Source organism: Nematostella vectensis, chromosome 3, assembly GCF_932526225.1.
Source record: "Nematostella vectensis chromosome 3, jaNemVect1.1, whole genome shotgun sequence".
Lineage (NCBI taxonomy): Eukaryota > Metazoa > Cnidaria > Anthozoa > Actiniaria > Edwardsiidae > Nematostella > Nematostella vectensis.
In genome coordinates this window covers 13,994,269-14,014,812 of record NC_064036.1, presented here as the reverse complement: position 1 = coordinate 14,014,812, position 20,544 = coordinate 13,994,269, and the positions used below count along the sequence as shown (strand labels likewise).

Sequence of the window (20,544 nt, the reverse complement as noted above, 5' to 3'; positions counted from 1 at the left end):
TTGTGAGGAGCAATCTACAGATTTGACTTCGTGCCCTTGCAGTCACGCAAGATCTAAGAGGGCGTCACTCTGGAAGTTTGACCGTCTCCATCCAGACAGAAAATATGTTATATCTTTGCCCCAGGTACTTATTATAATCATTACAGTATGTGGAAAACATTAAGTTTGTTGTAGTTTTTATCATAACCCTTGAAATACAGAAGAAATGTCTCCAGGAAGAAGGGATGTACTCAACCCAGTTCTCAAAGTTACACCTGGTACCCTCCATATTTAACTTTAGCAAAAGAGCGGGGGGAGGAGCGGGATAGCTGAAATTGCAATCTGTACTTGCTCACCAACTACTTTTTCTTAAGTTCATTCATGAGAGAAATATTTTGAAATAAATATTTTGGAAAGGTTTTGAAATTAAATGCAGCATGGTAAACAGAACTCATACAAAATGACATACTCAATAGTTTAATGACAATATAAGAATTTTTATATTTACAAAATTTTGTATAAAAATCCATTTTTCAGGATCTTGTTCTATTTCACACAGAGTAATCTCTGCAAAACCTTTTCTACACACTTTTTGCACCTTTCTCCTAGAAATACAGTTTATCTACTCTCATTTCCCAACCTCACAATGCATGTAGGCTCGATTTCCAGCGGTTTTGGTTCCAAAGCACCCTTTAAAGACTAGAAATCGAACCTACCTCTACTACGCTTTTTGTAGAATCGAAAGATGCCTTTAGTGTAAATCCTTGAAGATTGAATTGATGACTTCATGTATTTCTTTCTAATCCCCTCCATGGCAGTTATTCACCAAGCATTTGTGCAGACTATATTGATATACCACCTACACTAATACCAAAAAGAATGTATTAAAAGAAGACAACACTTATTGGCTTAGATAATTTGAGAAACAAAGCATTACTACTTGAAATGTGAACTAGATCAACTGTAAATACAATATACAAAATAACTTACCAGTAAAAAAAGTTTATAAACCCAACTCTAACTAGGTGGTGATTTATTAATTGTGTATTTTAGCCAGCAGTACTGAATGAGTGTAAGACAAAGAGAAAGCCATTCTTTTAGCATTCTTCTATCCTTAGATTACGTTAAAACTAAAGGAAGTCCAGCTTCCGAACAGCTCACATAATTGTGCTTTAAATCCAGGTACTGCCAGATTATTCTTGATGCTGCATTTTGGCATTCATAAAGTCAAACTAATGTATCTGGCGACTAGTACCAATCAGGTAATTACCACATAATCTTCAAAGCTATAAAAATATCACCAGTGTTATGTGTGTTGCCTTGTTATGTGAAATACAATGCTGATGGTTCTGATTTTATGCACGAGATTACACAAAAATGTAGAAAATATTTGTTAGATTTTTTTCACATTTTTTGATAAAAATAAGTCAGGATGATACATCCTGTATGATGTATGATACAGCTATTAGTATGCTAATAGATATTGGTATTTGCGCTAAACCACGGTAAGGGTGTTAAACTGCAAGGTTCTGGCGGCTGGTCTGTAGTTGGCGATGAAATCTTTAGCTTGTTCTGTAAGATATTGCTGATCTGGGGTTTTACCACAGACAACTTGCTCCCAAGAAGTGTCCATCTAGATTAAAAATAAAAAATAAATAATGATACAATGCAATTAGCCTATATGTAGCCGCTGACCCGTAAATAATATCCTCTTGTAGCATCTAAGCAACATAGTGATGCGATACCCCACTGAATAGATGTATTTCCATATGGAAGTGAGTGCAGCATGAAATCATGTACTACTTATAGGGGTTTATCAGGCCCTGGTGGCCTGCGGAACCACCATTTATTTTCCACCGAGCGCAGGCTACTTATTTTAATGTTGTCTCAAGTTTTATTTGAACTAAAAATGTAAAAAGACTTCCAACCCCTGCTTATCAATTTCCACCGCCTACTCTGAAAGTTAATAAAAGCCCTGACTTACTGTTGATCGCTTTCTTGGGGTTTCTTGAAATCTCAGTAGTCTCATTGGGTGGTTCTTTGTGCGATGCTTCTAAATATTTGGGCAACAAACACTTATAAATCTTCATACAAAAATTATAAGAAAAATATAAACATAGGTAAGTCAAAACAAGGTAATACAGTAAAAAGGTTAAAGACCAAATGATCCATTACCGATATCTCACTGTTAAGAGTTGTACTGGGAGTGACAAATGGATCCTGTTTCCCAAACACTTGACTTGGCTTTACAATGGAAGAGGTTGGAGGTGACAATAGAAGTGATGATGTAACAGCACCAGAATCCTCCTTGAATTGAAAAAAAAATTGATTAGCTTTGGGGGCTTAGCTTTGGACTCAAACTTAACATTTGTATTAGTAATGTTCATATCCAGCATTGAAAAAAAAAATATATGTCTGAAAATTTATTAGTTGCTAAACAACCAGCATTTGTAGCTACCTTAAACAAGCAAGTGCAACCCTGCCGATTTTTTTGTTAAGAGCTGTGTTACCTTACAGTACATGCAACATCCTATCTTTATGGGGATACAAAAAGAGCATTGAAGAGCCAACATTTTCCAAAGTCTACATCATTTTTACACTACACCAGTTTCTAAGCTGAATACCAAATATTCAAGTTCTTGATTACAAATCACTCACCAGCATACTGCTTGCAGTGGAACTTGAAATATCTGCATGGTTAGCCTCATCCTCCTCTTTTGGACCAATGATGACAGGTGATTTTTCAATCTTATCAAAGGAATCTCCAAGTGAAGTACGGACTTTGCGTGCTGGGCTGTCTTTGTTTTCTTCATATGATATCTGAACTCCACTCTCTTCTTCTTCTCTCTTGATTATTTCATTGAAATCCTCATCAAAATGAGCAGGTGTCTAAATAATAAAGCAAAAAATATAATAAAATCAGCTATGTCTACTTCAAAAGGAAACAAACAGCACAGAATTTACATTATTTGATACAATATAGAAATGTTCTCTAACAGTAAAATGTGAATTGGAATAATGCTTACATGGGCAAGTTTTGTCTCATTCAGGATCTTGAGTGCATTCTTGAATGGTGTTGGCGTCCTTGGTGACATATGTAGCAAAGACCGTCTGATGCGTGGTGTCCTGTAATTACTATCATTATTGTTTGTGTCACTTTTACTGGGAGTATTCAAGGTGGAGTTTCCTGCCTCAGCCTTGCTATGGTTGGCTGGTGTTGAGGTGATGACTTTGCCTCCTGCTACTGGAGAGTTGAGAAATTGAGATGGTGAGAATGGCAGGCTTTTGATGGGTGTATCTCCTTTGGGACTTTGGAAAACGTGCTTTGGAAGTTCGACAGTGGAAGATAGCAAATCCCCAGTTGTTGTATCTGGATTATCCATTGCCTAGAAGTAAAAAAGTGTGTAAACACTGTCACTGAAAAGATTATCATGGTAATTGTCCAAAACAGTGCTTTTATTACCGAAACCAATAAAGTGTAGCACCCCCGAAATATTGATTGTTCCTTCTGAATTTTTGGTTAGCTCCCGTGACTTTGGAGCACCTCTAAACATCACATGACATTGGCTTCTTTCTTTTGAGGCATTCTCGATCATGGCGTATTGACTGAGTGTTCTATGGAACAGAGTTCCAAAAATTAGGCATGCTATTTGTTTCTTTCGAAAGTATGACATTCTTTATGTTTGCCAGTAGAGTTAAAGATGTTACAAACACTTTCCAACATGTGAGTCCGGATCAAATTCGTTTTCGTTATCTAGACAACAAAGATTGTTACGTAAACTTAGAAGCGGGCGTTATACACAACTTATTTCACTGTGAAAGGGATGGACCTGGAGCAACCACTTAAAGAAGCTCTGGTATCAAAGACGAAACCACCAATGTTTTCAGATTTTGAAAATTCACCCTACACGGAGGCAGCCGCTCATTCTGATAACTTCACTCACTGCCTCAACGATGCAGAAGGAAAGAGAAGGAATTCCGAGTAATCAGCACCAATGGCAAAAAGGTTGAAAAGCTGTCATGGGAAACTCCCTAATGCAGACGACGATCTCCAAGAACTAATAAGACAACACGATGATTCAGAAAATGTGCTCCTGTCTGTGACTACTAAGAGTTTTAAAATTGTGAAAGAATGAGCCAAAAAGGGGGTGACGTTTCCGGGAACTGGTCCTATAAGCCTACCTACCCCATATCAAAATGAATGTCACATGACGTTTTGTGGTGTTCCAAATGGCCATGTCAGTTCACCAAAAAAATAATAAAAGGATGGAGTGATATTTCCGGGGTGCTAAAAGTTTAGTGATTCGGTAGTATTTGTTCATGTTACATGCCTTAGCACCTTTTAATGAATAGGCCATTCCAGCTACAAGTTTACGTGCGAATAACCATAGAATGCAGCGTGTGCTTTTTTAAGCTTACATCAAACAAAGTGTGCGCTGCATGCCGGTAGTTGAGGTAGGTTCCCATGGTGAGTACACACACATGCTTATGGCTGGAATGGTCTATTAGCACATCTAAAATATAGCTTTACTTCTAAGATCAATTACCTTCCTTTTCTTTCCTCTCCTTAGGATAGTAGGAGGAGTACTAAAACGGTTCTGCATCACTGGGGATGTGATTGGGATCAAGGATCTACATAAAGTCAAGTATAGTTAGATTAAAAGTCACATTATACCAATACCCCCAAAACTATGACCATTGTAATCATTCACCATGACACTTACCCTACATGGGTCTGAAGTCCAGCCAATGAATTTCCATCAAATCTGTATTCTACAATAAGGAAAAGCACTGATTTTAGTTTACTGTAGTTGTCTAATAAAACAACAATCTATCCCCCCATTTCATACATGTGAGGTGAGTTTTGGAACTCAAGGGCACTTGCACAGTTTAAAAGGGGGTTTAAAAGTGAAACTGGATAACCAGTTTTTAACTTATAGATAAATGTGATATGTGGTTTAAACTCACATTGAGTAGATGCAAGAGAGCATAAGATAAGAGAGGGAAACTTTGGTATTACCCGCGCGCCATGTTGATTCCGAATCTGGCTATTTTTAGTAACCACCACCCCACCACTGCGTGTGAGGATTTGCTCCTTTCATTTTGTTCTTCTCCCCCGCGGGTTGCGTGTTGTTGTTTTGCCAACTCGAAAGGAATGAAAAGAGATCATGTACAATAACTCGGAAGAAGAAAACAAGTCTAGCTTAAGTTACCAAGATTGGCAAATATACTCACAGAAAGCTAAATCCCTGAATAGTTTGACTGTTTTGTTTGTCTGAGCGGCAAAGTCAAGTGAGAAAGAAAAAAACAACGAGCGATAAAATGGCTGTGACACTGCGTTTTATTCAAATCCAGACTCCAGCTTGTATAATAACAACATAATATAACATATAAAAATAACAACATCAGAAAAGTACAGTAGTATCTCCCTCTTTATTCACTTTTATAAAAGCTCAGATACTTAAGCTTGCTGGCTTTGATCATCACAAAAATGCATTCCCTCGCTACAAGGACAGTTTTATGAAATGTATTTTTCTTGGATTCCTTCTCAATTCACCGGAATATTCACAGGTAAATCAATTTTATATCTAACTTCTAACTTACAGATTTTGTTAGACCATTAGGAAGACAGATGAATGTTGAGAAACCACGGAGAAGCAGCAAGTTAGAGCAAAAACGGTGATTGAAGCACAAGGTTTTACACGCTTGATTTTGAATGAAGTCTCGTTTTGAAAATCTTGTAATCCTCGAAGTACTACATCCCCTTAATAAACTGCAACTGCCCGTATCCTTGACGCTAGAATGACATTTTCGATGGTATTTGTGCAAATAGGGTGTTTTTTTTTTTCAGTTTCATGTCACAAAATAGCGGCAAACAACAAGATGTAAATGCCAAAGCGCGGGGGTAGGGTGAGTAAAAATGCTCACGCGCAGTGGTGGGGTGGTGGTTATTAAAGGATGGATTAGGAATCGACATGGCGCACGGGTAATACCAAAGTGTCCCTCTCTTATCTTATGCTCTTTTGGTAGATGAAAATAGTTTTAAAAATGGTATTTAAAATAAATAGTATTTTCAAGCTTTGGTATAGGCTTCATGTTTATTAAAACTTTGAAATTGCATAAAATTTCAGAGAAAATTGCTTCCTCTCTGCTAATCAAACTTGAAGGGGGTAGACAGAAAAATATTATACTTTTTTTGTTATAAACAGTCATATTTACTTAAATTTTGCCCCTTTAAAAGAAAAAAAAAGGTTACCTTTGGCTCCTGGAGAGGTGAGTTTGCTCAGGGTCTTCACTGGGATACCACCATTTTCAAATGTACTCATGTCACCCCATGTGGATGGATCTGATTCCATTAGTCTTTCTGACATGATGTAGCTCCTGAAAGGTGAAGTCAACCCAGGTACATCCTTTCTCTTTTTTGACTCAAGCTTTATCTTGGTCAAGTTTTTAGATGGGTCTGTCACAGACACCCCCTCAGACAACACCTGGACGACTGCCGTAGACGGAGGAAGGACAACCTCAGTAGGTAATTCAGACGATTGTCTGCATCTGTATGCAGCTTCAAAGTCACCAGAACTGCTTTTACTCCTCTCTAAAAATAACAGCAAATAAGGTGAGATTAGTCAGGGAGACTTTGCTATCAAATAGGTGGGTAATTATAGGTGAATAAAAAAGAAAAAAAGTTACCTTTCTTTGCAGACGGTGGCCTCCCATGTCTTGCTTTTTCGTGCTGCAATATAAAGAATTTCTGATCAATAATAAACTTTAGCATCAAAAGAGTACTAAAAAGTCTTCAATAAAACTAATTTCTTACCGATGACACATATCTATTTTTTCTGTAATGCTCATAGCCAAGTGTCTCAACCCGTCTTCTCATGGTGGAATTCCAATGGTTTTTGATAGCATTATCAGTTCTGAAGAGCACCAAATGAATATCAGTTAATCCCTAAAATCACATAAATCAAAATTATTTAAATTACCTCCCAGGTAACAGTTTAGCAATCTCTGCCCATTTATTTCCCATTTTCTTGTGAGCCTCATAGATTAGCTTGTCTTCTTCCTCAGTCCAAGAACTTTTGCTAATATGAGGATTCAAATGGTTATGCCACCTAAAAAGAAGTAAAGGCCAATTTTTAGTATCCTTAAAATATCATTAATTAGTTTGTTTAGTCGACATCTAAAGTGTATATATAACTATAACAAACCTTTCTCTACATTGCTTGCCAATACGACCTTTGAGGTGTTGTGCTATGAGTGACCATTTCTTCGGACCATATTTATTTACCAGCTCAACTACTTTTTCATCTTCCTGTCATGACGAAATAAAAGCACAAATTAGGAACCACAACACAAAAAGCCATTTTGGTATGTGTACAGACAGTACCTCTTTGGTCCAGGGTCCTTTTATAAGCTCTGGATTTAAGACCTTGTGCCACCGCTGCTGGCACTGGACATCAGTACGATCAGGAAAATGACTGGCTACTTCTTTCCAGTTTGGACCAAGTTCACAGGCAAGATCTTTCAGCTTTTCATCCTATTTAAATAAATAAACAAAGAAAATAATTATCCTGATCTTGAAGCGTAAGAGGACCACCCTGATAAACCAGAGACAAGTGAGCTTTTTGCAGTAGCTCTAACTAAAGTTGATTTTAGCCACATTCTAGTTTCCTTTTAACGTTACTCAACTAAAAAGTTTTATTTCTGTTCTCTTGACTTTTTTATCCATTTTTCTTCTTATTAAAGTTACATATGATTCTTGTTTGAATCCCATCACATAAATGGACAACAATCCTTAGTTCTTTACTTAAAAAAAAAAGTATGAGCATCTATGTTTTTTTACAACTCTGTTAATTCTGTCTAAGTTTTATCTTTCTTTGAAGAATGAACAAGCTTGGTTATACTATATCTACTTATACTAGATCTACATTCTCAAATTTGATCCAAAACAAACTAAAGCGAATTAATTTATGGAAATGAGGGCATTCGATGGGCTGACTATCCAAAACAGGCCATATTGGATCTGCTTCACTGATATCAGGAATTTAAAAATCTACATTTTACAACACTAATCCATAACCAAAATAACCTGGACCAGGAATGGTGAACCTTTTTTCTCCTTATAAAAAAAATTAAGAAAAACTAAATTAACCCCGGGCCTCTGATAGTCATAATATATGCAAATACCAACAAATCGTTGAAAACTCTCAAACAAACAGAAAAAAAATTAAAAACAAAGGAATGGAGCCAAGAAAACACTTATATATTACATACATAGGTATTATGGATACTGTAGTAGGGTTAAAGGACGGGCATGGAATTTTAAATTTTCAGTGTCAAGCCTCACGCGTTTGGAACACAACACCAGTTATTGTATTCTGGCGAATTCCATAAATTTGCACTCATTTTGGATTTTGTACTTTACTGTAGATGACGCGTGCCTGTTTTAAAGCCCCTTAATTTTATGTATTCAAACCACTGATCGATTTGCAAAGATCCCTATTTTATTTGCGCACCTATATCAGTAGATTTTGGCGATAGTTGGGTCTTTGCGCACTAGGCTAAATATAGTAATACGACTCGTTCAACGGACATTCGAGATTCAAATATGAATCTCGATGAGACACCGTATTCGATACCTGTCTGAGCTCCAACAAGCTTAACTGAGCAGTTACTTGCTTTACTTGCGAAGTAAGTCAAGCCATAGAGAAAAACCACTCCGATCGATAGCATAATAGGGTCAAATAAGCTAGGAAGGTACTTTAATGAGAAATTTAAAATAATCGTGTTGTTACGCTTCGTTGATGGCTCAATCGCTAAACAACAAAATGCGCCCTGAAAAACACAAGCGCGCACGGCCCAGCAACCTACAAACAATCCCTTTTTAGTAAATGAATGTTTGTGAGCAGCTTCGCTAAAGGGAGAAGAAGATCTTGCTCTATAAAGCAATATTGAGTTATGCAAAATGCCTTCAACGCTAACGGTTTGGTTGCTTGTGATAGCTAAGGTTACCTCCTCTTTCGTCCAACGTCCTTTGTTGATTTTCTTTTTCTTTCGGTACGATCTTTGTCCATCACTGCTGTCGCTTTCTGCTTGAAGGTTGTAGTCACTGATAAAAGAGAAAATTGTTCAGCACCAATTAACTCTGAAATCGCTGGACCCAGAGGGACAAGATTTTCAATGACCCCATGATCCGAGGAGGTAGGTACGATCTCTGATTTAGCTTCTCCGCAAAAGAGACACAAATTTAGGCAGATATCTTTTTTTCTTACCGAGCTGCTACGGATTCCGCTGCCTTAAGCAAAAGCAACATAGTGCTGCGAAGAGCAAAATCGCATTATAAGAACACTCTGAATATGGAAAAATTGATTCCAAATGATTACAATTGTGCGTCGTGAAATAAAACTATCACATCAGACGCGAGAAGCGACGCATAAGAGCGTATGCACGTGTTAGCGCACTCATATCCCCGGATGTTCATTTCGATGCTTTCGCACCACAGGGAAACAACAAATCCTGTACATGAAAACCTTCAGCAAAATGAAAACCACAATCTCTAAGAATAATGGCCTTAATAAATATTATTCAAGGCCAAATCAAGTCAATAAGTGGTTCTGTATCAAACGGCAGCGATCGAGTTGGGTTAGTCTGGGCACTTGGTAACAAAGCCATACGATTCGTCATAACACGCTCAGCCGTGTGTGCTTGGCGCTTATAATAATCAAAGATAAATAATTGTTTACTCCGATCGAGTCTAAAATACCATAAGGGAACTCTATGGAAGCCTAAGATAGCCTAGGGTAGGGTATAAACAGTTAATTGGTAGCACAGTGAGAAAGCAAAGCTTTTTACTACTCCAAAGGACAAGAAATTGATGGCGCGAGATATTTGATACAACACACTCGTGGATCGACTTTGTAAAAGCGAACCTGAGTTGTCGTGCCTATAGATCTGCTAATTTAAGGCAGTTCAGTATAAAATAAGTTAGTTCCTTGTCACTAAGAGTGAAAATCTTCCCCTCCAGTTGTTTATTTGCCCTTGGATTTGAGCATGAATTTCACTAAATGCCAAAATGGCGGGGAAGTCGAGGCGAAAGCAGATACGCGTCATTTTGACGTGCTGATCGCTAAAATTACTTTTAAAACCATCTGGAATTTCTAATATTTATCCATATATTGTATAAGCTTACCAGTATAGGAAGGAGGCTGCCATCAAGAAGTCTTTTAAAGCAAAAAAAACCAAATGCGCGCCACTTCTCCGCAATCTCCTGCACGATTTATTGTCCGAGTTATAGTTGATCGCGCATTGACACTTCAAATCTTCCGCCAAGAAACTGCTTGCTGATTGGCTAGAGGCGACGTCATGTTGCTTTTGATTGGTTTAGTGAAATTCAAAACCTCTGTTTAGCCACGCATGACAGAAACCTTTTGTTTAGACCATAACTTTTGCGCCAAAATAAAGGCGCACAAACTAAAATGTAAAATTCAGGGAAAAAGTAAGAAAGAAAACTAACACCTGAGAGAATAATAATTATTACCTTTCTTGTGTAATTAAAGGTAATTCAAAAGATTATTTTTGCTTTTTATTCTAATCGAAATAAATAAAAATAGGGATAAAAGGGCCAAGACTAAAAAAAGAGCTTTTAGCCGGTCAAAGGGAGCATGCTCTTACGTTTTTAGCGTTCATGGTTTCAGTGAACATGGCTGAAAAGGGTGTGTGTTTGGGAGGGAGTAGGGAGGGGGGTGGAGAGAGGCAGGCCCGTACCCGGCACCCCCCCCCCCCCCCCCCCCCTCCCTACAACGGCCGAAAGTCCACTTTCGGTGTGTTCAATACACGTGCTATATTTATAGCAGGGGCTCATAAGTAGGGGCAATCATCTGTAGTATCAGGGGATCATAAGTAGGGGCAATCATCTGTATTATAAATGTCACTGCGTTTCCTAGGATCAGGCTATTTTTAGACGCGCGCGCACGAACTGGCCAATCAGCTACTTTGACGTTGGTCGCGCGCGCGAGTGACGTGAGGCTGCACGCGCAAATTACAGTTAGGAAGAATATATTTTTATCTATCATCCATCGGTTTTGTTTGTTTACCAAAAGAATTGCAAGCTAGAATTCAAAGTCATAGGTAGGGTTGGATTCATATTAAAGACGAGAGCAACAAAAAGTTAAAGTACCGAAGAGAGAACATAGCTTTTTGTCTGAGACTGCGCGTGCAGTTGAGCTCAGCCAAAACGTCAACACAAAGGTTGAATCTGATTGGCTCATCCGTGTGTCTAAAAATAGCCTGATCCTAGGAAACGCCGTGACACCTATATAGTACCAGAACATGGGGAAGTTGATTGCCCCTACTTATGAGCCCCCGTTTATAAACAAAATTATAAAGCATAAGCTAGTATGTCATCAATCCATAAGTTAGACTTTTTTGCAGCCAAATCCGACAATAAACGTCCCGTGGGAGATAGTGCAAAGGCACTTTCGGGGGTGGTCAGATTTTTATCAGAAACTCGCTCCCTCCACCCCCCCTCCCCCCCTTCAGGAAAATTAGGTCCATTTTTTTCGGATGTCGCACCCCCCCCACCCCCCCCCCCCCCCCCCCAAGAAAAATCCTGGGTACGGGGGCCTTAGAGGGGGAGGGATACACCCCTATAGAACCCTAAGACTGTTTGGGACGCCTGGAATGCTAATCAGGCTAGAGATTCGGGTTAATTGCACATCGTCAGCCCCCCCCCTTCACTCTACTCCCACCCTCTCGTCCCCCCCCTCCACTCCCCTTCAGCTACATATAACAAATTATCTGAACAATTTTTATTACAAAACCAAACATTGCAAAGCTAATTTACTTCAAGATCTACTAAAGCGTCAGCCATATTTAATTGTTTCGGTGAGCCCCAGTATCTTATTGTTACTAATGGAGGGATACGTGCGGGTTTGCGGTGGTTTTGCCTTAAATCTGGCGCGGTTTTACGTATTTTATTCCGCGGTATTGTGGTTACTCTAGACTGCGCGGTTTACTGTTATTGACTTATTTTGACGGTTTTCCGGTTGTTGGCGTTTTTCTGAGTGGTTTCTGTGCGTTTTTTTTCGGTGCGATTTTGCGGGTTCGCACCCCCCCCCCCCTTACACCCCCCCTCCTCATGGCATTTATTTTAGTAATAATTGGAACACTAAAGCCCATCAAATTTGGTAGAAAGTTGTTGTTAGTTGTCATCTTAGCCCAAGCTTATCGAGTAGGAGGAGACGCCTTCGCTCGTTTCTCGTCACAGCTGAAACTGAACTCTTGTCGTTGATTCTTTCATTGTTCATCAATCTACTGCTATAAAGGGAGCTTCGGGCCCCTATGCCTTCCAGGTAACATCCGTCAAGAGTGCGCATGCGCATTAATCGTGCGTGGCTGGTGTCAGACGACAGCGCCGGCGCATGGCTTGACCCCAAACTCATCCGATGAGAACCACTCGTTTTTTTGTCGCTGCCCTGGAATAAAGAACTCAGTTGAAGTGAAAGTGGCGTGGAAAATGCCGTAAAGACTGAATACAGACGTGAAGACGTAATACTTATGCAATGGCATAGTGGATATAATGGTATTCATTTTGGTGATAAAATTATTATAATGCAGCGAAAGGAAAAGAGGGTGTGCTAGGAATCCAACAGAAATCAAATTATAGAGATCAGATTAATTTTTTAAACCACATTTTATACCAGTCGGGGGACTAGCTCAAATGGTAGAGCGCCCGCTTAGCATGCGGGAGGTACCGGGATCGATACCCGGGTTCTCCACGGCCAAAATTTTCTTCTACAAAAATTCTTTTTCAGTGAAATTCTCATACAGTAGAAGTTAGCTTCGCGGGGTGTTGTCTGAAATTGTAACTTTCTACTACCCCAAACAACTGTTTCTGTTACTTACGGACGAAAGCGTGCGAGCTGGATATGAGAGTTTGCGATTTTTCTGCGGGCTGTGCTTTCTTGTGGACGATTTGCTTTCCTGCGAAATGCAACACAGTGCTAGCTTAGCTAGAGCACAGAGTTAAGGCCCTGGAAAAGAATTTTTTTAATAAGTGCAACTAATAAAGTATGAATAATTTTGTACTTATGAGGACCTTTTCAGACACCCGCTTTGAGTACAGCACTCTAACATTTTTGTAAGAGGAGGACACAAACGGACACCAATTTTGCCTCGATTTCATAACACTTTACAACAAACACAGTTCAGGAGAACTGTTTATTTTGGATATGTAGCCAGCGCCCAGCAGTTATCACTGCTGAATGACCATTACAATGCAGAACAATCTGACAAGCAGTAAACACTGCTGAATGTCCAATACAATTACAATCTGAAAAAGTGAAATATTATAATCACCTCATATATAATTAAAAGAAGTTAATACTGAGCCGGACAAGTAAACCAGAGATAAAAACCCTGTTGGAAAAACTCTGGACCGTGTTACCCGAACAAATGCTCAGCATTGCGTGCTCTCGGGGCTTAAGAGCCGAAGAAAAAGTTAGCGAAAGTCAATATGGCTTAAACAGAGGAGCTGGCTAGAGTGACACTAGCGCGCTATGTCTCCCCTTATATACTCATACCCATACTGCACTCTCTTCACATTCCCACGTGTTATTCACATGCCGTCAAAATAAACATTTCTGCCTCTATCATTACATTCCATCGGCAGAAATGTATTATTCTCTTTTTCAGAAAAAGACAGCATCAATTTGCGCTTTACCTCTGTAGTAGCCTGGACAGTGGTTTCCTGCGTATGATCAATGCTGTCCAGTGCCACGTCATTCTGCGCATGCTCGTCCCTAGTCATACCGCTGGCCGCTATTTGTCTGTGGAGTATTTCACGGTCGCGCGTGATGGCCTCGAGTTCCTGCTTGACACGCTCGAGATGAGCGAGTGATTGGTCCCGTGCCTCGTGGATAGGTGTGTGCCACCTAGAAGGCGAATACACGCAAGTAAACACGCAAATCCACACAAGTCAACACAAAAGCACAAGGAAGTCAACACGGGATTTACACGGAAGTCAACACGCGCGAATCCACACGTGTTATTCTGATATATTGACTTTTAGGAATGTGTAATAATCATGAAGGTGTTTATAATAGAAAAAAGCAGTGTAAAAGCAGCGAATTATACACTATTTCTGTTACTTTCTGAAAACCCCAAGGCATTGTTCGTTTTAAGTAATTGCATGTCAAAAATGTATATTTCTTTTGGATAAAAATTTGATTGGCCAATGGCCAAATGGGACTTTGTCTAGTTTTTACAATGATGACTACTTAAACTAGAGTTGTCCACGTACTTTTCAGGAATGGCTTTTCCAGCCTCGTACTTTTCGTATTCTAAAACCTCGTCTTCGTTTTCTTCCGGTAGTTCCGTTAGCACTGGTGACGGCGTGTGACTGATTCGACGGGTACTTGGACTGGGACTTCTGCTACTTATAAAAAAGGGTAGAGGAGAAAGAAAAAAGAGAGAGAGGTCTTATTACTATATTCTGATCTCCATGGCTAGATATATTTGTCTGGAGGGGAGGGGGGGGTGGAGGTAGTAATTTCTTCAGGGTGAGTGAGGAAATGCCAACTTCTGCCATATGTCCTTTGTAAAATTTCAAATCTAATGACGACCCGGTCTCGGGTCTTTATACCTTGAGGCGGCTCTGTCGTCTGTCTTTCCCGAGGAAGGTCGAGCCATCCCCTCATCGTCGACATTAGAGTCGCTCGTCGCCACGTACTCCTCGATGACAATAATAGGAGTGGGTGACGGCGAGGAGGATCTCCTATCACTCATACTCCGAACCATGGCACGCTTTTTTCGCACAGACGACATCCATCGATTAGCAGCTAAGGAGATCGTCCACGGGCTAGGGCCTGATGGGCTTGGCTCAGATTTGTCCAGGATGTCGAACATGCTTTTGTCGAACCTCTGATAGCCGGCAGAATAGACTCTCTTCCCAGGCAAACCTGTGTTGATTACCTCTTTGAGGATGAAGTTTCGATTCGAAGTCACAATCATCTCGGTGCCGCGCGGAGGAGTCGAATGCTTATCGACTGCCTCTGATTGATATTCTGGGGCTTTATTATTCGGCACTGTTTTAGGCTTTTCATCTTTTACTTTCTTCTCGTCTTTACCATGTTTTGTAATTGCCTGTTTCTTCTTAACAGAACTTGAAGCACGTTCCCCACTCGGGCTCCGTTGATTGTTAGTTTTCGTCTTGGGTCTCCCCCCTCTGTTTCTTGATCGATTTCTAGTAGGAGAATTCGATGCATCGCGTAAGGATTTCGGAGCCCCTCGGCACCTTCCAGGAGCACTCATCGGCTTTATCTTTGTTTCCATCTCCCCTCTTGTTGTAGTCACAGGAGATGACTCAGCGTTCGATGACGGAACTCTTGGCTCCTCTGAGCCTGTGTTTCGCCTTAGCAACAGAACAGCCTTGACAACAGCCGCGGCATTGCTTTGGAGAAAAGCAGATGAGCGCCTGCGAGATCGAGGTGTGATGAATAGTGGTTCTTTTTTCTTTGGTTCTCCAGGCTCACGCTCGTTAGTAGAATGGCTGGAGTAACGTCTGCGGATGGTGATCGAAAGACAAGGTTAACAGCGGTCATTGAAATGGCTTTATCTTGAACGGTTTACCCGTACTTAGAACAGCCTCGCCATACCGTATGTTTGACAGGTCAGCAACAGTATCACTGTGAACCTCCTCATGTTATGCGTGGTTGCAATGGTTTAACCTTAAAGAATAACCACGCCGTTTAGCATGGTGTGACTCCTAGTTGTTTCCTGATTGTTATATCTGATTGTTGAGAGGTGGGTTGCGTTAGCACCAACCAGGGCCTTTCAGCGCGTGTTTGTGCACCATACCTATTAACACCACCCTCGCCTAAGTGTATACTTCATACCAATGGGGGTGTCTGCTCTCAAGGGCGTGGTTGGTCCATAGCACCCTCCCTGTATAAGTCATATGTGTAAGGTTGTATGCCCTCTAGGGTGTGGCTGTGCCGTACCTATAAGCACCACCCTCTCCTAATTGTATAATTCATATACGTGTAAGGGTGTCCGTTCTCTAGGGTGTGGCTGTACCCTTTAGCAACACCACCCCCCTTTTCCAAGTGTATAATCTATACGTGTAAGGCTGTCTACCCTAGCTAGGTCATTGTTGTGCCATCGCACCTTCCCTGTACAATTCATAGGTCAGGGTGTCTATCCTCTAGGGCGTGGTTGTTCCGTACCTACTAGCATCACCAAACTCGACGGCGGTGTGTAACGTCTCTGGCACGGTGCATACCACCACGTGCTGCTTGTTCGTACCATCAAGCAACTCGATCACCTTGCTTCTCTTGTAGCTTTGCCATACGTCACTGTCCCGGATGAAGTGTTTAATCATATCGTCCTCGTGGAAGAAGTGTTGATGATCTCGCAGCAGATTGAGTATGCGTTCGTTTGTCTTGATTGCCCATCTAGAGATAAAAACAGCATTAACAAATCATAGGACTGGTCTCTGTACAAATGTCTCAAGAGCCGGGTTACTTATTTTCTCAATGCTTCTTTCATGGCATTGTTTCATACTGCTGTTCAGGAGCGGATCAAATGTATAGGGGTAGGGGTAGGGGTGGTGTTTCTTAAGAGAGTTAGAACATAAGTTTGAGACTTTATTTGATATGTTAAAAAACATACAAGACATGATTTGTTCTTTTTTCTCTCTCAAACATTTGGGGTTGTATGTCCTCCTTGATGTCTACGCAGTGCCCGTATCATGTGTTTCTGGTGGTTTGTGATTTGTTGTGATGTGTTTTGATAGATTTCTATATTATCATTAGCATTTGTTTTCAGGGCTGTAACAAGGGGTGGGGCACTGGGGGCATGTGCCCCCCCCCAATATTTTAAAAAATTATAAGGAAATTACCAGTAGGAACGTGGCTGTGCCCCCCAATATTTTCCTAATGTTTCTGTATTATGCCCCCCCCCCGCCCAATCTTACGTGACCTGCTACGGCTCTGATTTTGGTTCTACCCCTTTAACTGGCACTCACTTGTTCACAAGGTAGCACGTCACAGGGCCGATGCTTGCCACGCTACAGAAGCAAGGTGAACCACCAAGCACGGTGGACTCTCCGAAGAAACTTCCTAGAAAGGTTCAAGCTTATACATTCATCAAACATCAAGCCATTTTTTTCACGTCCCTGCTTTACGGAGCTTCCTTTTTTCGATCATATTGCAGTTAGAGTTAGTGGACGGGGTTTGCGCAGGGACGATATATGATTCGAGTTGTGGGGGAGGACTGGCCCCTAGCTACGTACCTTTTCTGGTAATAAAAGGTATTATTATATAGATATTGATAAAAATACCAGGTTTTCTCTAATATGAAACTTGATGGTATCAATTGAACACTCAAAGGTAAAATTCATATCTCCGCGTGCCCATGTAATCTCCTCTATTGATATGTGTATCTTTTTCTATGAGACCCAACATGACAAGCTCTTATCTCCCCGCGCCCATGTTATATCCTCTATTGATATGTGTACCTTTTTCTATGAGACCCAACATGACAAGCTCTTATCTCCCCGCGCCCATGTTATATCCTCTATTGATATGTGTACCTTTTTCTATGAGACCCAACATGACAAGCTCTTATCTCCGCGCGCCCATGTCATATTCTCTAATGATATGTGTACCTTTTTCTATGAGACCCAACTTGACGAGCTCTTGTCTCCTAGCTTCCTGTATGTACACTCGACGGAAAAAATGGCACCTGCCTTTTTAACAAATAACAGCGATGTCATTATCATCGATATCATCACCACCACTACCACCATATAAGGGTTACCTGGGGGGAACGGGGGGGGGGGGGGGGGGGGGGAGGCAGTCAGAGGTATCATGTGGAGAAAAGTATTTGGCGATCCTTCAACTCTTTTTGGCGCCCAAGAGAGCTTACACACGCACCTTGCGCACCCCCCCCCCCCCCCCACCAGTTCCACCCGTTCACCCTGTACACCCCTGACATGTTTACCACAACAACACCACCAACATCACCACCGTGTTATCGTCCTCACCACATCAGCGACACCACGGTGTTATCATCATCACCACCAGTATCACCGTCGTTATAGAATCAAAATCAAGATTGATGACAAACATATTCCCATATTTCTTTATTCTATCGAAAGCGATAAGGTTTTTTTTTTACTTGGTTGCCCATAGCTCTCTTTGACCTAGTTAGTGGCCGTACGGAAACGTATGAGCCATAAGTTCCTCTACGGCCGTCCAAGCAATCCAAAATCCATTATACAGTTTTGAGAACATTTTTCATCGCAAATTGTTGGTATCTCATCTGAGCGGCCCGTGAGAGGATATATAGCACTGTTTTCAACCAATGAGTGCGCGCGTAGTACCCTAGCTGTATTAAAATATTTTACCAACAACTAGATGCATACTTTAACGAACAAGAACAGTACAAAGAATACTGATACATACCTTTACCTACAAAAAATACGTGTTCTGGTATTTCTCCCTGGTTAATGATAACCTTGCCAGCCGAGTATTCCTGGTAAAGACATGGAATGAAATAAAAAAATATACCCACCACTGAAAGAGTAGCGAGAGTTCATGATTTTGTTTGAATGTGACTTGTGATGTGGACTTCGTTTACCCAGCTTTATCAAATAAAAAAAATCATCTGTTGATTAACAAGACACACGGTAGCTATCTTAAACGGCTGCCCTGATTAAGATTCAAATTTTATCACTTTATAATGCTTTGAGATGTGCTCTATAAAATGCATGCACTTTTGAGATATTTAATTTAGGCACGTTTAAAGATTTTAGGAAAAGCATATCATCGTGAGCTGTCTGTTGCCATGGTAACGATGACCGTGCGTCTCGACTTTCATAAAAAAAGCTCTAATACAAAGTACACTGGCTTAAACTGAATTATCCTTAAGCCATCGGCAAACTTTTTCCTGATGTCTCACCAAATCTCTCACCTGTTTCGCCATCAGAGGCACAAGCACAGCTCTCTCCTCCGCAGGTAACTTTCTTAGAATCTCAGATTCTTCCAGGAACATTTCGATTTCCTGGACATATCTGTTCTGGACCTTTTTCACGGACTTGTGAAATGTCTCCCTGTCAATGCGTATGAATTCACAAGTCTCGATGGTCCTCATGGAGTCCGGGGGAGGAAGGTCGTACTGGGGCCCGTCCGCCGATACTAATCCCATATAGTCACCGGCTACATGTGTATAATTGATCTCGCATATGCTATTCCCTTGCGCGTCTTTTCCCGCTATTTTCCCGCGAATATCCTCCTCGTCGTAGTCTATGGAATACTGTGCTTCTACGGAGCCGCTCAGCACATAGTAACACGAGAGCACTTTTTCTGAGTGCTGCTTCGTAACTGTTTTTCCTGATTCAACTTTCTCGTAGTTTATAGCGTAACCCAACGCGTCTTTGATATATTGTAAATCCTTGTGAATCTCCTTTAGTCCATTAACAACGGCTTTTAGTTTGCTCAGTTCGCTCAAACTCCTCTCCTCTTGGGGCGAACGGCGTAAGATCCGTAAAATCTCCTCAGACAGTAAGATTCCAGCTTGCGCCTTGAAAAGTCGTTTGTTGAAAACCGGCGGAGGGAGATTTCCCACTTTGCTCATTTTCCCGATGGTCATTGTCGATTCCACGTATAACTAGCTCGTACCCAGAATGACATTCTGACCCCCAAAGCTTGGTATTCTTTCTTCAACAGACTATCCGAGGGTTTTTCGATATTATAAATGCATTAAAACCTCGCATTTACCGTTGCTTGTAAACAGTCGCATGGCTGCTAGCGAAATATGTAAATTTATTTTTTCGATAGATACAGGTGTTTTAGTGTTATGAAGGGTCTCCAATAGCAATAGCAATAGAATAATAACCTTTTCAGCATGATGTTATTACTGGTAATTCTCTTTAGATTTTAAGAGTATTATTTCATAGTTTTTAGGTCCCCATCGACAACGAAGTGGTTCCGAAGATACGCTTATACGAATTAGTTAAAATAAATAATTAGCCATAAGAGGAAAAACCTTGGAGGGTGGAAATTGTGCGCTTTTATTTCTAACTGCGCTCTTCTACGATATAAAATACAAGGAAAAAAATAAATACATAAAGGGACCGGTAATTTGAATGGGGCTCAGACAAAAAAAATGTTCCAATTCAAAAACCGAATTTAATAGCCCTTTATTTGCAAAGGGTGAAAAAAGGTTCCTTGGGAAATAAAAAAATTCGGTCCAATCACGCTTTTCACGTCTGGTTGTATTATAGTTTCTTGCCGTTACTTACTGCATGTTTGCTTGCCCAACAACTAATAAAATGAAGGACACAAACAGAAGCAAAATTTTGCCAACGTTTCGGACTTAATTGAGTCTTCTCCAGGGCGGTTACATCAAAATCTCGCTTCTGTTTTTGTCCTTTATTTTATTAATTGACATTTCCTCCACGGACAATTGCTTCCACTTTGGATCCAGAAACGTCGCCGTTTGGTCTTCTTTTTATTTATAATCAATCATGCTTGCTTAACAACAAAACCAAACGCATGAACATAA

The 20,544-nt window shown here is 40.6% G+C and overlaps 2 protein-coding genes and 1 non-coding gene across 8 annotated transcripts; 1 reads left to right on the top strand and 2 right to left on the bottom strand.

Annotated features, from left to right (window-relative positions):
* Window positions 1-440: 440 nt before the first annotated feature.
* Window positions 441-10,320, bottom strand: LOC5518698 (myb-related protein B). 4 transcript variants are annotated; one of them, XM_048725593.1, is made up of 16 exons: window positions 10,169-10,304; window positions 9,252-9,296; window positions 8,992-9,088; window positions 7,367-7,516; window positions 7,188-7,291; window positions 6,963-7,091; window positions 6,797-6,896; window positions 6,670-6,730; window positions 6,236-6,574; window positions 4,704-4,752; window positions 4,527-4,611; window positions 3,006-3,365; window positions 2,638-2,868; window positions 2,155-2,286; window positions 1,964-2,032; window positions 441-1,612 (listed from the first exon to the last, which is right to left on the bottom strand). In XM_048725593.1, exons 1-16 carry the CDS (start codon window positions 10,189-10,191, stop codon window positions 1,475-1,477), a joined length of 2,112 nt encoding a protein of 703 aa, XP_048581550.1. In that variant the 5' UTR covers window positions 10,192-10,304; the 3' UTR covers window positions 441-1,474. The 4 variants fall into 4 exon arrangements, with proteins under 4 accessions (XP_048581550.1, XP_032219317.2, XP_048581551.1 ...); XM_032363426.2 differs by having other exon boundaries at window positions 6,670-6,712; window positions 10,169-10,303; XM_048725594.1 differs by lacking the exon at window positions 9,252-9,296 and having other exon boundaries at window positions 10,169-10,320.
* Window positions 10,321-11,771: 1,451 nt separating this feature from the next.
* Window positions 11,772-20,449, bottom strand: LOC5518697. 3 transcript variants are annotated; one of them, XM_048724701.1, is made up of 10 exons: window positions 18,952-20,449; window positions 18,444-18,513; window positions 17,645-17,725; window positions 17,003-17,096; window positions 16,203-16,430; window positions 14,621-15,538; window positions 14,279-14,413; window positions 13,700-13,910; window positions 12,883-12,960; window positions 11,772-12,452 (listed from the first exon to the last, which is right to left on the bottom strand). In XM_048724701.1, exons 1-10 carry the CDS (start codon window positions 19,627-19,629, stop codon window positions 12,186-12,188), a joined length of 2,760 nt encoding a protein of 919 aa, XP_048580658.1. In that variant the 5' UTR covers window positions 19,630-20,449; the 3' UTR covers window positions 11,772-12,185. The 3 variants fall into 3 exon arrangements, with proteins under 3 accessions (XP_048580658.1, XP_032219235.2, XP_048580659.1); XM_032363344.2 differs by having other exon boundaries at window positions 14,279-14,410; XM_048724702.1 differs by lacking the exon at window positions 11,772-12,452 and having other exon boundaries at window positions 12,926-13,010.
* Window positions 12,683-12,755, top strand: Trnaa-agc. Its single transcript has one exon. It is a non-coding gene; the product is annotated as a tRNA-Ala (tRNA).
* Window positions 20,450-20,544: the final 95 nt, after the last annotated feature.